Source organism: Camelus bactrianus, chromosome 17, assembly GCF_048773025.1.
Source record: "Camelus bactrianus isolate YW-2024 breed Bactrian camel chromosome 17, ASM4877302v1, whole genome shotgun sequence".
Lineage (NCBI taxonomy): Eukaryota > Metazoa > Chordata > Mammalia > Artiodactyla > Camelidae > Camelus > Camelus bactrianus.
In genome coordinates, this window is record NC_133555.1 from 31,935,841 (window position 1) to 31,948,974 (window position 13,134).

General features: G+C 43.8%; 1 protein-coding gene across 1 annotated transcript; it reads right to left on the reverse strand.

The window, feature by feature from the left end:
- Nucleotides 1-1,201: 1,201 nt before the first annotated feature.
- PHF7 (PHD finger protein 7) lies at nt 1,202-12,992 on the reverse strand. The gene is made up of 10 exons (XM_074344751.1): nt 10,989-12,992; nt 10,193-10,245; nt 9,729-9,820; nt 5,331-5,432; nt 4,832-4,956; nt 4,203-4,362; nt 3,533-3,639; nt 2,958-3,074; nt 2,535-2,659; nt 1,202-2,337 (listed from the first exon to the last, which is right to left on the reverse strand). Exons 1-10 carry the CDS (start codon nt 11,030-11,032, stop codon nt 2,111-2,113), a joined length of 1,152 nt encoding a protein of 383 aa, XP_074200852.1. The 5' UTR covers nt 11,033-12,992; the 3' UTR covers nt 1,202-2,110.
- Between the last annotated feature and the right edge of the window lie 142 nt (nt 12,993-13,134).

Below are 13,134 nucleotides of genomic sequence, written 5' to 3' on the forward strand. Positions count from 1 at the left end.
GCCCACATGTGCACTACTCTGATAGTTACCAACTGCACAGAGGCCAGGCAACTGAGTGTCTGGGTGACAAATGCATTCCCCATCTTCCCACCCCCGCCAAAAGCTCCACCTCCTACCCACTGCAGCTGGAGTCCAGAGGGCACTGTTAAGATGGTATTTCTAACACTTTAGTAGTATACAAATGGACTCTTTTTAAAGGAAAAGATACTACCGCAAATGTCTGAGAATATGCCTGGTGACCCAAGGTATCGAAACTCTGTTAGACACTAAAATCTTAGTTTTGGAAGTATCTTTCAGCTGTGAATTACTGCTGCAAGTGTTGAGTCTTTAGGATTGGTAAAATACTGTTTTCAAGATGAAAATCGACAATTTAAGAACTCTCTTCTCACTTGCAGAGATCTGACAAAGTGTTCTTGGATGTCTAGATTAGGAGGTGCAACACTGAGTCACCAAACCCATGGAGAGAAAAATGAAGGAAAAAGTCATAGTCATGGGGAGCCCTGGGCCCCTGTGTAGTGGGCCCATTGGTCTTCCAGAGAAGAAATGCAACAGAAAGTGATCCGGTGCCTGGCCTATGAGGAAAAGTATATTTTAAGGCAATTGATCGTGTGGAACATTTGGGAAGAATTAGCCATAGATACATAGCAAATTGAGCAAATAAAAAGAGGTATTCACTTAAGGAAAAAAAAAACATGTATAGGAGAGGAAAAATAATCATAGTGTGCTGCTTGGCTCAGTAGTGAACAGTGTTTATATAGTTATAAACAAAAATTGTGGTGCAATTATAAGAGATGGAGAGAATAAAAATGGGAAGGTTTTAAAGGTGCTAGATCTTTATGCAACATAATAAGAAGTCAATAAGTCTAAGATGAATAAATCAAGAAATGGCTAAAAAAAGTAGAAAGTATTTGCCTTTAGGGGGTAGGACTGGGGGTAGGACTGTGGGTAGGGAAGGGTGAGTCAAGAGAATACTTTTCATTATAATCCTTTTAGTACTTCCTGATTTCTTTTTAGAGTATCACTTTGCCACCCACGCCCTTGTGATTCCAAGTGAATCTGGTCAGATCCAAAGGTGATCACTGTGGCACATTTTGGATATTAAATCTCCAGAGGTCATTTGAATCAAGAACCCCATCCTCTGCAATTAGTGACGATGACTCATATCCTGAGAACTCAGTGCCTCTATCAGTAATGGTCCTGAGTTGCCCCAACTCCTGCAAATCCCACAAAATCATTAAAAACAAGCAAATATGAGATAGGTTCTATTCAATTTCTCCCAAGGACCAGCTGCCTTGCCTAATGTGACTGTCTTGGCATGGTCCCCTTACCCAAGCTGGAAATGGTCGAGCCCCTGAGCAGGAGGGCTTGAGTGGAGATGTGTCCTCATTCATGCTGGGAGGCACGCTGGAGTGAGGACACATCTCTGCCCCATGTGAGCACGGCAGGCCCCGGCCTGTTTGAGTCTAGGGCCCAAGCCTTGCAACAATGGCCTAGTCTCAGTCTAGTGTGGACTCCTTTGCTGGCTCACCTTCCTGATGAGATCCTGTGTGTTTATTTGCACAACGATGAAATCTCTGTCCCCGTAAAATCCATTTCCCTGCAAACTGCTTCCTCCAAAGCAATGTGTCTAAGTTGAAAGTTCTATATTTAATTCACTGAGTTTCATAGATTAGAAGGATGAGTTTTCCTATTCCCTCACTCTACCCTGCAGATTCCTTAGTATGCTAGACAAATTCCAGAGTGAATTTGTAAGGAGGCACCAATGGAGAGAAAACCTTTATTTGCATAATAACAAATGTGGGTGAGGTAAGAAGAGGAATGTGAGAACTGATTAAGGTGGAAGGATCTCAGTGGAAAAAGAAGAGAAGAAAGAGCCTTTTGAGAATCAGGCAGAAAGAGCAGAGATGCTCTCATAGCCCCAGACATGCTCCACGGTTGGCACCAAGACTCCGCTCTGTCCTCATGTTCCCCTGGGACTTCTCTCTCCTTGGTTCAGAATCTCACTGCTGGCGCCCTTGTCTCACAGTCCCAAAGTGTTCTCGCCCCCAAACCGGATGGAGGAGCACAGCTTCGTACCCAAATGTGCTTGGCAGCGACTACTCAGAAACTGTTACTTGGACTTTTTGCAGCACTTAGTGATTTTGACATCCTTGGATTGCCAGGAGTGGCCCCTCCTGCCACCAGAGGACTCTGGTTTTTCTAATAAGGAAGGTTCTGGCCAATCAGTCCAAGAAGGGCCTGGATTCTCTTCTAGGCTGATGTCTCTGCGGAAATGCTCCCTGGAGTGGAAGGTGCTGCTGCAACAGGGTATGTCACCTAAGTTTTCAGGTGTGTAGTCTACGGTGAAAGAAAGGTAGGAAAGGAAAACTCGGTCTCTCTCCCAGGTACAGGTCCTTAAGCCCCTCCCTAGCTGCTTTCCTTCCCAAACTAAAGGCACCAACCAAAAGTCCCCATCTGGTAGCACAGCCTCCTCCTTTCCCAGGCACCGCAAGCCCCACTCCAGTTCTCAGACCAGACCGTCCCTCCAGTCCCACCTGTGGCTCCAGCAGAAGGTGCACACTCCTCACACTCCCATTTCTTACAGTTGGATCTGAGAAAGGAGCAGTCCCTATGGGTCCCGTGGGATCCACATGTAGAACACAGAATGAGGCGCCACCTCCTACAGGAAGAGCCAAGGGAAGGTTGTGGGACAAAAGTAACAGCACAGCCACTCGCAAGGTAGACTTGGGAAGGAACTGGCCTGAGCGCTGCTCACTGGGCACAAGGGGAACAGATCCTGCAGAGAGATCTGTTCTCTGTACATGAGTGAGTCCTGGGCGGGTCAAGGATGGGAGCTAGCAATTGTGCTCACCCTGAGGTCTGCAGACATAAGTGCGTTTTTTGCTCCTAATAAATGTGCCAAGGTCTAAGATGGCCCTTATGATGAGAGATCTTTCTAGCCAAGAGCCTTTCCCTACCCTTCGTCCTCAAAGCTGTCTCTTCCTTGTTCATACAGACACATGGGAGCATCACAATGCCGATAGCGCTGATAAAGCTCTGAGAAAGCCCCTGGCTCAAGTTCCCAGGCAGCATCTCTGCAGTGGGAGAAGAAACAGTGAGTAAGGGACACGTAACTGGTTGGTAAAACCTTTGTCCACCTGGGAGGAATGAAGGAGAACTCAAGCTGGTCCAGCAACAAGTTCAACAGGCTGCCTGAATGCTTTCAACATGGTGGGGTGAGAGGCCTGGCAGTGGGAGAGGCTTGAGGCAGATGAGTGGAACACTGGGGTTCCTTCGTCCCATAGCGGCATTCAAGAACTCAAGGGATTCTGACCCCCAAAGCATCCTTTTCAGAAACATGTCTACCCACCACCCCAGCACCCTTTCTTTTCTTTTGATAGTTGAAAAGCTTTCTCTGCACCCTCCCCTCTTCTTTGTATATCAGTGCCTCTGCTGCTGCGTCATTCTCTGAACCATCCTTACATCCATCTCCTCTCTAGGAATCTAGGCAACCCACTCCCTGGCTCAGTTCCTGCCCTAGAGTTTCCACTACCTGTCTGGAATATGAATTCCCATTCTTAGCATTTCTTGAGGGAACTCTTCTCGATTGTTACATTGCGGACATTTGAAGAAATGCTTTGCTGATGTATGGGCATATTTCTGTAAGAGAAACAAGGAAGAGCTCTGTGTTTGTAAAAAGACTATCTTTGGTCCCGTCCCTTCCACCCCACCCTCACCTCACAAAGAGGATGCTGCTAAGAGAGCTTGACTGAGGGTTACAAGACAAGGAATTTGAACGGACTAGGGTGAGGCCTGCAAATCCAGGTATCACACCAGGGACCTAAAGCTCCAGAGAGCACCCAGGAGTGCCTCAGCTGTCGCCTCCAGCCATGGGGCCCGGCAGCACTTGACCCAGTAGGGCTCAGGTACCTGGATATATGTTTCTCTTTCCTTCCACCCTGGGAAGCATGGCTGAATTTGAGGCTAATTCACTCATTCTAGAACGAGCTTACTTGCTGTAGCCATCCTAAGGATTTTGTTGAGTTTAAATCTTATGGATAAGGTCCTATATATAGGTCAAGGAAGACCAGAGACCAGGCTGTCTTTCTTCTGACTGCACACAGACCTCAGCATGGAGTGCAGAAGCTGAGGGAACCTGGGCCTTCCCAGGGTGCCTGGAACTGGGCAGTCGTGGAAGGGCCCCCGGGGGGAGAAAGCCCCACCTGTATGCACTTGCGGTGGTAGACTGTTTGACTACAACACGGGCTCTGGATGTTTTCAACACTGGCTTGGGATAAGTCTTCACAACACAAGACACAGCTTTCCTTCCCCACATTCCCCCGTTGGATGTTCTGTGTTGGGCGATGTTTCCCACAAAATGATCTGTGGCGGAGTAAACAGACTTGGTTTCTGGTTTGTCACTGATGCAGTTTTCCAGCTGCCCAGCCTAGGAAGGGCAATCAACCACCCAGGCCGGTGCCCAGTGAATGTCCACGCTCATGGGGAGGAGGAGGGGCGGAGTGAAGAATAGCCACATGCCTTCTCACAGCTGCTTTCCCACTGAGCAAAGCTCCCGGGACCATCTCCACAGCCTTCCGTTCCTGAAAACCCCGCTTTGTTCGGAGCAGCTGTCTAAGAACCCAGCTGTTTGTAATTTAAGGAGGGGATGGGAAGCAAGAAGTAACCCCTGTGAAATCACCAAGTCAAGACACTGTTTCTCATTATCCAATGGAAGGACAGATTCTCGGCTGAATCCAAACAGGCCCGTGAGAACCGGACACGGGATTTCGAGATGCTAAAAAAATTGCAAAAAAGCAAAAGGGCAGCCCAACTTCTCCCCTTTGTCACTCACTTGTACTCTCCAAAAAACTGTGAAAGGCAACCCCTTTCTTGGCCACAAGGAAGATGGAAGTTTCTGACGCACTGATCCTTCTGGCAGTTGATGGCAGCTCCCTTTTTCTTGCATACAAAGCAGATCTGCAAAATGAGATCCCAGGCAGTGCTCAGGGCCCCAGGACAGATGGACAGACACTCTGTGGCATATGGAACAGAAATTCTGTGACGCAACAGCCATTCCCTTTCTTCAGTGGACCTGGATGCTCTAGGGCACATGAAGCTGAGCTTCAGGCAGCACTGAACGTTTTTTGGTTTCTCAGGGGATGTTGTTCTCTCTTCTCACTTAGGACACTTTACCCTAGAGAAACATGGAACTTAAGAGAAGGACCAGTTGGGAAATCCAAGAGTTCTTTGCCTTCTAAACTAGCAACTAGGGAAAAGAACAGAAACAGGGGCAACTGAATGAAGTACAAGAAGAGGCCAACCCCAAGGCCCCCATCTCAGGGGACTCTAACCTTCCTAGAAGCCCGGGCTGCCTCCTTTTTGATGTCTTCAGGCAGGAATCCATGGAAACCTTTGTTGGACAGGCCCCTCTGAAGCAGCTTGCTAGACAGGATCTAGAGGTGCAGAGAACCAGGCTGTCAGCACTGATGATGGGTGAAACAGTGCAGTGGGTGAGGATGATGCTGGGTAAGAAAGTTACAAACTAGAGCTTGGTGGAACATATATGCATTTATAGGGTAATTCACTTAACAAAGGCTTACATAGCATATGTGTTGAGTGCTCTAAGTGCTTTTCAAATATTAACTCATTTAATCCCCGTAACAGCGTTAAGACGTCATCCCCATTTTATAGGAGACATTATGTGACTGGTTCAAGACCACAGAACTCCAGAACCCGGGCTCTTCCCCTTTTTGTGCTATGCTGCCTCTCATCTACCGAGGACTGCTTTTGTGTGCCGAGCACTTGGGAGAACGACTCCCTGTGTACTGACTCATTTTCTGCTCACCACAACCCTGTGCTACAGACGCCACTGTGATCTTCATCTTACAGAGGCCACCGAGGTGCAGCGCGGGAAGTGACGTGGCTGGGGTCACACAGCAAGGGGATCAGCAGAGCTGCACTCACATCTGGGCCCACAGAAGCCACACTCACCCTCCCACGGTCCTGCCCCTCAGTATAGAATAAATACTCTTCTTTCAGTGTATTCTCTACAGAAAGAGAAACAGGGCTTTAAAATCTCCTGATTATAGTCATTCTGCCTTATAGGGGAAGGGAAGGAATTGAACTTTTCTTTAAAAACATACTTTAAAGGACCTTTTGTTTCTGAAAAGCCCCCAGTCTAGAATGGGAAATTAAGGATTAAGATGCTGAACTATTACATGCCCATGCACAATGAATGTGTACATACTTTGGAAGAACATCACACCTAAGCCTCACCCCTAGAAGCTTCCAAAAATATTAAGGAGGGTGCTGGACTTCCTGCAGTAATTACATGTAATGTGTATGGGGGCTGAGGTTATTTCATTTTAACATCATAGGAAGAGAGACCCTACAAGGTTGCATGACTTGAGGATGCTTGGATTATAGCTATATGCTCCCAATTGGGCTTAAAACATACCTATTTTAGCACTCTCTCAGGGTTTTATGATGATATGAGTGATTTCTATTTATACTTTTAAATATTAATGTTTTCTACAATAAACATGTATAATTTCTATAAACAGAAAAATGAGTAGTGAAAGATTAAAAACAATCTAAATGTCCCTTAATAGCAGTTTAATACTTTTTGGCACACCTGCACCATGAAATACCAACTAGCTATTAAAAAAACTAGATCAATACGTTCTATATGGAAAGATCTCTAGATGGAAAGTATAAGAGGTAAAGAGAAGTTAAATACAAAACACTATGTATAGTATGTTTATTTTTATGTTGAAAATGTATATGTTTATAAATGCATTGAAATTAAACAAGACCTAACAGCCTCAATGTCCATGAACAGATGACTGGATAAAGAAGATGTGGTATATTTATACAATGGAATACTATTCAGCCATAAAAACTGACAACATAATGCCATTTGCAGCAACATGGATGTTCCTGGAGAATGTCATTCTAAGTGAAGTCAGCCAGAAAGAGAAAGAAAAATACCATATGAGATCGCTCATATGTGGAATCTAAAAAAAAAAAAAGAACATAAATACAAAACAGAAACAGACTCATAGACATAGAATACAAACTTGTGGTTGCCAAGGTGGGGGTGGGAAGGGATAGACTGGGAGTTCAAAATTTGTAGATACTGACAGGCATATGTAGAATAGATGAACAAAATTATACGGTATAGCACAGGGAAATATATACAAGATCTTCTGGTAGCTCACAGTGAAAAAAAGTGTGACAATGAATATATGTATGTTCATGTATAACTGAAAAATTGTGCTCTACACTGGAATTTGACACAACATTGTAAAATGACTATAACTCAATAAAAAAAAGTTTAAAAAAAAGAATGGATAAAAAAAAGGATAATATACCATGACCAAGTAGAGTTTGTACCAGAAATGGAACGTTAATTTAACATTAAAGTATTCAATCAGTGTAACAGACCACATTAACAAAATACAGGAGAAACATCATGATCATCTCAATAGATGCAGAAAAAACATGACAAAATTCAGCACACATTCACAATACCCTCAGCAAACTAAAAATAAAAGGGAACATCTTTAATCTGATGAAAAGCAGCTAAGAAAAATCTACAGCTAATATCATATTTTAATGCTGAAAACTGGATGCTGTCCTCTGATGTTAGGAACAAGACAGGATATTCATTTACATAACTTGTATTCAACACTAGATTGAAGGTCCTGGCTAGTACAATAAAGCAAGAAGAGGAACTGAAAGACAAAGATTGGAAAGAAAGAAGTAGAACTGCTTTTATTTCACACATGATTGTATACACAGGAAATCCTAAGGCATTTACAAAAAATTTAAAAATAAAAACAGCTACTGAACTAATAAGTGGATTTAACAAGATTGAAGATATAAAATCAATATACAAAAATAAATTGCATTTCTATTACCAGCAACAATCTTGAAAATGAAATTAAAAAATACGATTTATAGTAGCATAAAAATCACAAAACATTTATGATTATGTTTAACAAAATATGTGCAAGATTTCTTCCCTAAAAAAAAATTGCTGAGATAATTTTAAAAGACCCAAATAAATGGAGAAATACATCATGTCCATGGATTGGAATATTCAACATTGTTTGTCAATTCTTCCTAATTTTTAAAAAATTCTTCTTAAATTGATCTATAAATTCAAAGCAATCCCAATCCCAATCCCAACAGGCTTTTTGAAAGAAAAATTGACAAGCTAAATTTAAGATTTATATGGAAAAGGAAAGCACCTGATAGCCAAAACAATCTTGGAGAAGACTGCAGAACTTAAAATACTTAATTTCAAGATTCTATAAAGCCACAATAATCAAAACAGTGTGGTACTGGTATAAGGATCGACACGCAGATCAATGACATAAAACAGATCATCCAGATCCACAGATACATGGTCAACTGATTTTGACACAGGCAGAGGTAAAGTCAATGGGTAAGCAAAGATTTCTTGGGACACACTAACAAGCACTAACTGTAAAAGGAAAAATTGATAAACGGAACTTCATCACAATTAAAAACTTTTGTTCTTCAAAAGACATCATTAAGAAAATGAAAATGCAAATCAAAGACTGGGAGAAAATAGTCACAATACATATATCCAAAAAATTATTTGTAGCCAGAATATATAAAGAGTTCTTATAACTCAGTAAGACAAAACAACCCAACTTTTAAAGTGGACAAAATATTTGTACAGACACTTTGCAAAAGAAAATATGTGAATGGCCAATAAGCACACAAAAAAGCAGCTCAATATTTTAGGTCATCAGAGAAACCCAGATTAAAACCACAATGGGATACCAATACACACCTAGTAGAATTAAATTAAAGAGACCGACAATATCAAGTCTGGACAAGAATATTGTGCAACTGGAAATCTCATAAATTGCTAGTGGCAATGAAAACTGGTACAACCACTTTGGAAAGTGATTTGGCAACTTCACATAAAGTTAAGCACATAGTAATTCCACTCCTAGACATTTGCCCAAGAGAAGTGAAACCCGTATTCACAAAAAATCTTGCAGATGAATGTTCATAGCAGCTTTATTCACAACAGCCCCCAAATGGAAACGATTCAAACGTCCATCAACAAGTGGGTAAATAAGCAAATTATAATATATTCCTACAGCAATAAAAAGGCACAAGCTACCGACACATGCAATGTGGATAAATCTTCAAAACACTGTGTTGAGTGAAAGAAGCCAGATTCAGAAGAGTACAAATTGTATGTTTTCATTTATATGAAGTAAAAGAATAGGCAAAAGTAATCTATCAATCAGAACAGTGATTATCTCTGAGGGAATTGACTGGAAGAGGGCAGGAGGGAACTTTCTGGGGTGATGGAAATATTTATTTTGATTGGAGCAGTGCTTATCAAAACTCATCAAGCTGTACACTTAAAATGGGTGCATTTTATAGCATGCAAATTATACCTAATAAAGAAAGAATACTAGGGGAAAAAACAACTGGAAGGACTGTTGGTAGCATTTGCTTCTGGGGAGAGGGAGGATTGGGAATATTGTTTTGGGAAGAGACTTTTTATTGCACATACTTTATGTCATTAGGATTTTATATCAGGCACATATATCTTTAAAAATTAGATTTTAAAAGAAAAAAGCTATTAAGAAAAACAAGCAAACAGGGCAATGGATCTGAGGCTGGATGCAAAAACAAAGAATAGACTGTTCAGCAAAGCCACAGGACATTCAAAGCAAAGGAGTCCTTATACTCACAAGACAGAAATAATGCACACTGAGATTGTCTTTCTGAAGAAATTCCCCTAATTTTTCGGGATCCCCAGGTTCTTGAAGGCATAGCCGGCAAACTGGAAGAGAGAATGTTAAAAATTCATCTTGGGGTCATGACTCTCTAAGTACAAGGAGGAGTGGGGTATTGGGAAGTGAGTAATTTTGACAAGGAGGAGGCTGGGATGAAGTGTTATTTGATATCAATTAGGTTTTGTATCATCTTGGCCATATTTGAAGAAGTTGGCTGCAACTGCTCACTTCGCATACTTTTGCCTCAACTGTCTTGAACTTTGGATATGACACTTAAAAATTACACACCCTGAGTTCTTCAGGATCTTAGAGAATCTGGGAAGGAATTGACAGTGAGAGGAACAAGTCTGCTGCCTACACGGGTGGCCTTTGCTAAGGAGGGGAGGCAGTGGCCAAACAGAACCTCCAGTCTTTCTTACCAGGCCCTGAAGAAGGCTTCCTCTCGGTTACCCTCCTTGTCTTGGCAGATTGTCTATACAGGAGATGAAAGAAGTACAAGGTAGTCTTTGAGGATCCTGTTGACACCTCTTGTACCATTTCCCTCAAAATGCCATCCATGGGTCTGATGAAGGACCAAAACATCTCAAGGCTAAGACATCGGTTTTCTTTTTCTCTTTCATATTTTTGAAAGCACAAAATATCCCACTGAATTATTTGAATTATGGGAGCTCATAGCCATCTTTCTTTTTGAGTGCCTGTAGTGACTAAATGAATGCAAAAGCAAACTCCATTGGACTCTTGTACTGTTTCTGCCACCTACTCTGAATCTCAGGTGGTACCATGTTCACAAGCATAATAAGATGATACTAAAATCAATTAAGAATTTTTTTTATTGCTAAGCAATATTCTCGGCTCTTTACGTGTATTTGCCCAGTGAATCTACAGAATACTCTAAAAAGCAGGTGCTATTACTCTGTATTTTCCAGATGAGGAAATTCAGGCCTAAAGAAATGAAGTAACCAGTCCCAAGCCACCTAGTCAGCAAGTATTAGAGCCGGGATATGGATTTAGGCAGTGGGGTCCAGGGCCAGGACTTTGCCAGCAGGGACAGCCCTGGGAGGATAGGTTACTGGGCAGCTTTCAAGGGGCCACTGGTGTGTGCTTCCGCACTAACAAACCCTAGCCCCCAAGACTATCAAAAGGGACAAAAAGTGCTGCATGCACCACAGGCCATTGGATAATTCCTCCCAAACTCTCTTATGTCGCCTACTCTACCTCAATCTTTGATGTTCCTTCTTCTTTTCTTTTATAGTCTTCATTCGCTGCTATCTCTCTCGCCTATCTTGAATTCTTCTATACTATTTTGAGTACAATACAGGCTCTTCCAGCTATAAATATAAATAAGTCAGCAATTTAATTCTATATTTGGTTATCAAGTTCCAGAGGGTCAAAGCAATAATGCACTTCACTTAGCCCCACCCATGTGACAGAATAAAAGGGACCCACCCAGTATCAATACTAGTAATAGCCAATAATTATTAAATAGTGTCAAGAACTGTTCTGAGTATTTTTATGTAACTCACAAAAACCCCATGCAATAGGTACCATTTAATCCCCATTTTCAAGATGAGGAGACTGAGGCACAGAGAGGTCACAGTAAGGCACTTGACCAAGATCAGAGTTACTGCTATCACACAACAGTATGAGAACTTGGAACCATTGCTTAAACTGGCTAAATGATTCTTTGTTTCCTTTGTGCCTACTAAGCACTGTGAGGTAGCGCTCAGGAAAAACGGCTCCTTTTGCCCCCAAGTATAGGTACCTTCATTCTCAGTAAAAGCTAGATTAGGTAGCTCTTTTCTAGAAAGAGGAGCCTGTGAGATTTTGGCTGCCTAAAGCAAGAACTCCCTCTAGTGAGAGAAAAGAGAGAACACTGACAAACCAGCCCTGGGCACGTATCACTTCTTTTCACCAGGATCAGATGGTCACTGAGGTTTGGCCCGTTCTCAACATTTGTCTGGATGTGAGCCAAGAATAAAAGGCCCCAGAGTGGAGCAGACACCCTGCCAGTCCTTCCTGTACCAATGTCAGCTGACTACAAGTTCACACAGTTTTCACTGGTTAAGGGGGAAATTCCTGAGTGGGAAGGGAGGCAAAAGAAATAAAATCCACTTCTATGAAGGAAGGACTGTGTCCAGTCAGGGGAGAGAAGGACAGCGTTTCTTAGGAGAGTTGAGTGAATTAAGTCACTCCATGGACACACATTCCTGCACCCATGTCCTCATGGCACAGCTGGAGAGTGTGAACATCTTTAGGGACCGTCAACTATTCTGCATGACTGTATCTACTCAGGCAACTAGCGGTTCAGAAAACTAAGGCTCTATCTCCTCTTCTAACCCATGAGTTGCACTTGCATTGGTAATGACACTGGATGGCTTCTTATTCAACAAAAGCACCTGGACAGGCTGGAAGAGGAGAGAGAAGGGCACGCATTGGGGGATCCACTTTAGCTGGCTACTGAGCGGTTCCGAGTCTGTGGGGGAATCCCGACCATCTAGCAATAGAAACAAAACCTTGAAACTTCAATTCTTTGCATCGCTGGACCAAGACGTTCCTTGAATGAGATTCCGTGCACGCTGGTAGTTATAGGAAGACACAACAATCTTCAAAGCATGTGAGGAGGGACGTTGCAAATGCCGGCTTCTACAAGCAGCTCAGTCCGAGATTTCCTAACCGAGCAGATGCTCCCTTGAAACGGTTACCAAGTTGTTTCACTGGATAAGTGCTGGGTAAACAGCTTGTTGAGAAATTTTTAAATAAATAAGCTTGTTCGGCCCCGCCGCCGCAAGAATAAACAATGATTTATTTGGGAAAATACGTGTCGGTGTGGCCACAACCGTCCCCCGGAGGTAACAGCTAGAGAAGGGGCTCAAGGAGCATCCCGCGGTTGCCAGACTAGGCTCATGTCGCGCCTGCTGGGCGGCTAGTGCGGGGCCGGGCTGGAGAGCTCCTCAGCCGCTCGCTCCGCAGGGTAGCGCACGGGCTGCCGCTCCCGGCCGGGGCCGCCCGCCCAGCTGTCACCGAGGGCGCCGCTGTCTCGGAGCTTTATTCGTTGTCACAAGCCGTGGTAGCTACCTCCCGGGCGGCCGCCCCGCGCGGTGACTGCGCCGGCGAAAAGGGCGAGCGCGCAAACCGGAGCCGGGTCACGCGCACTGAGACCCAGGGAGACTGCGGCCGCGGGAACCATTGCTCAGCTGACCGTTGGCAGACCGGGACCGCTAACGGCCGCGCGCCCGCCCCGCCCCTTCTCGCTCCATCCGCGCTATCGGCCCGCCCCTCACCTCGCCCCGCCCCGTCTCGCCCCGCCTTTTCCTCTCGCGCCACCGGCGCCCAACATCGCCCTCGCCCCGCCCCTTCCTCT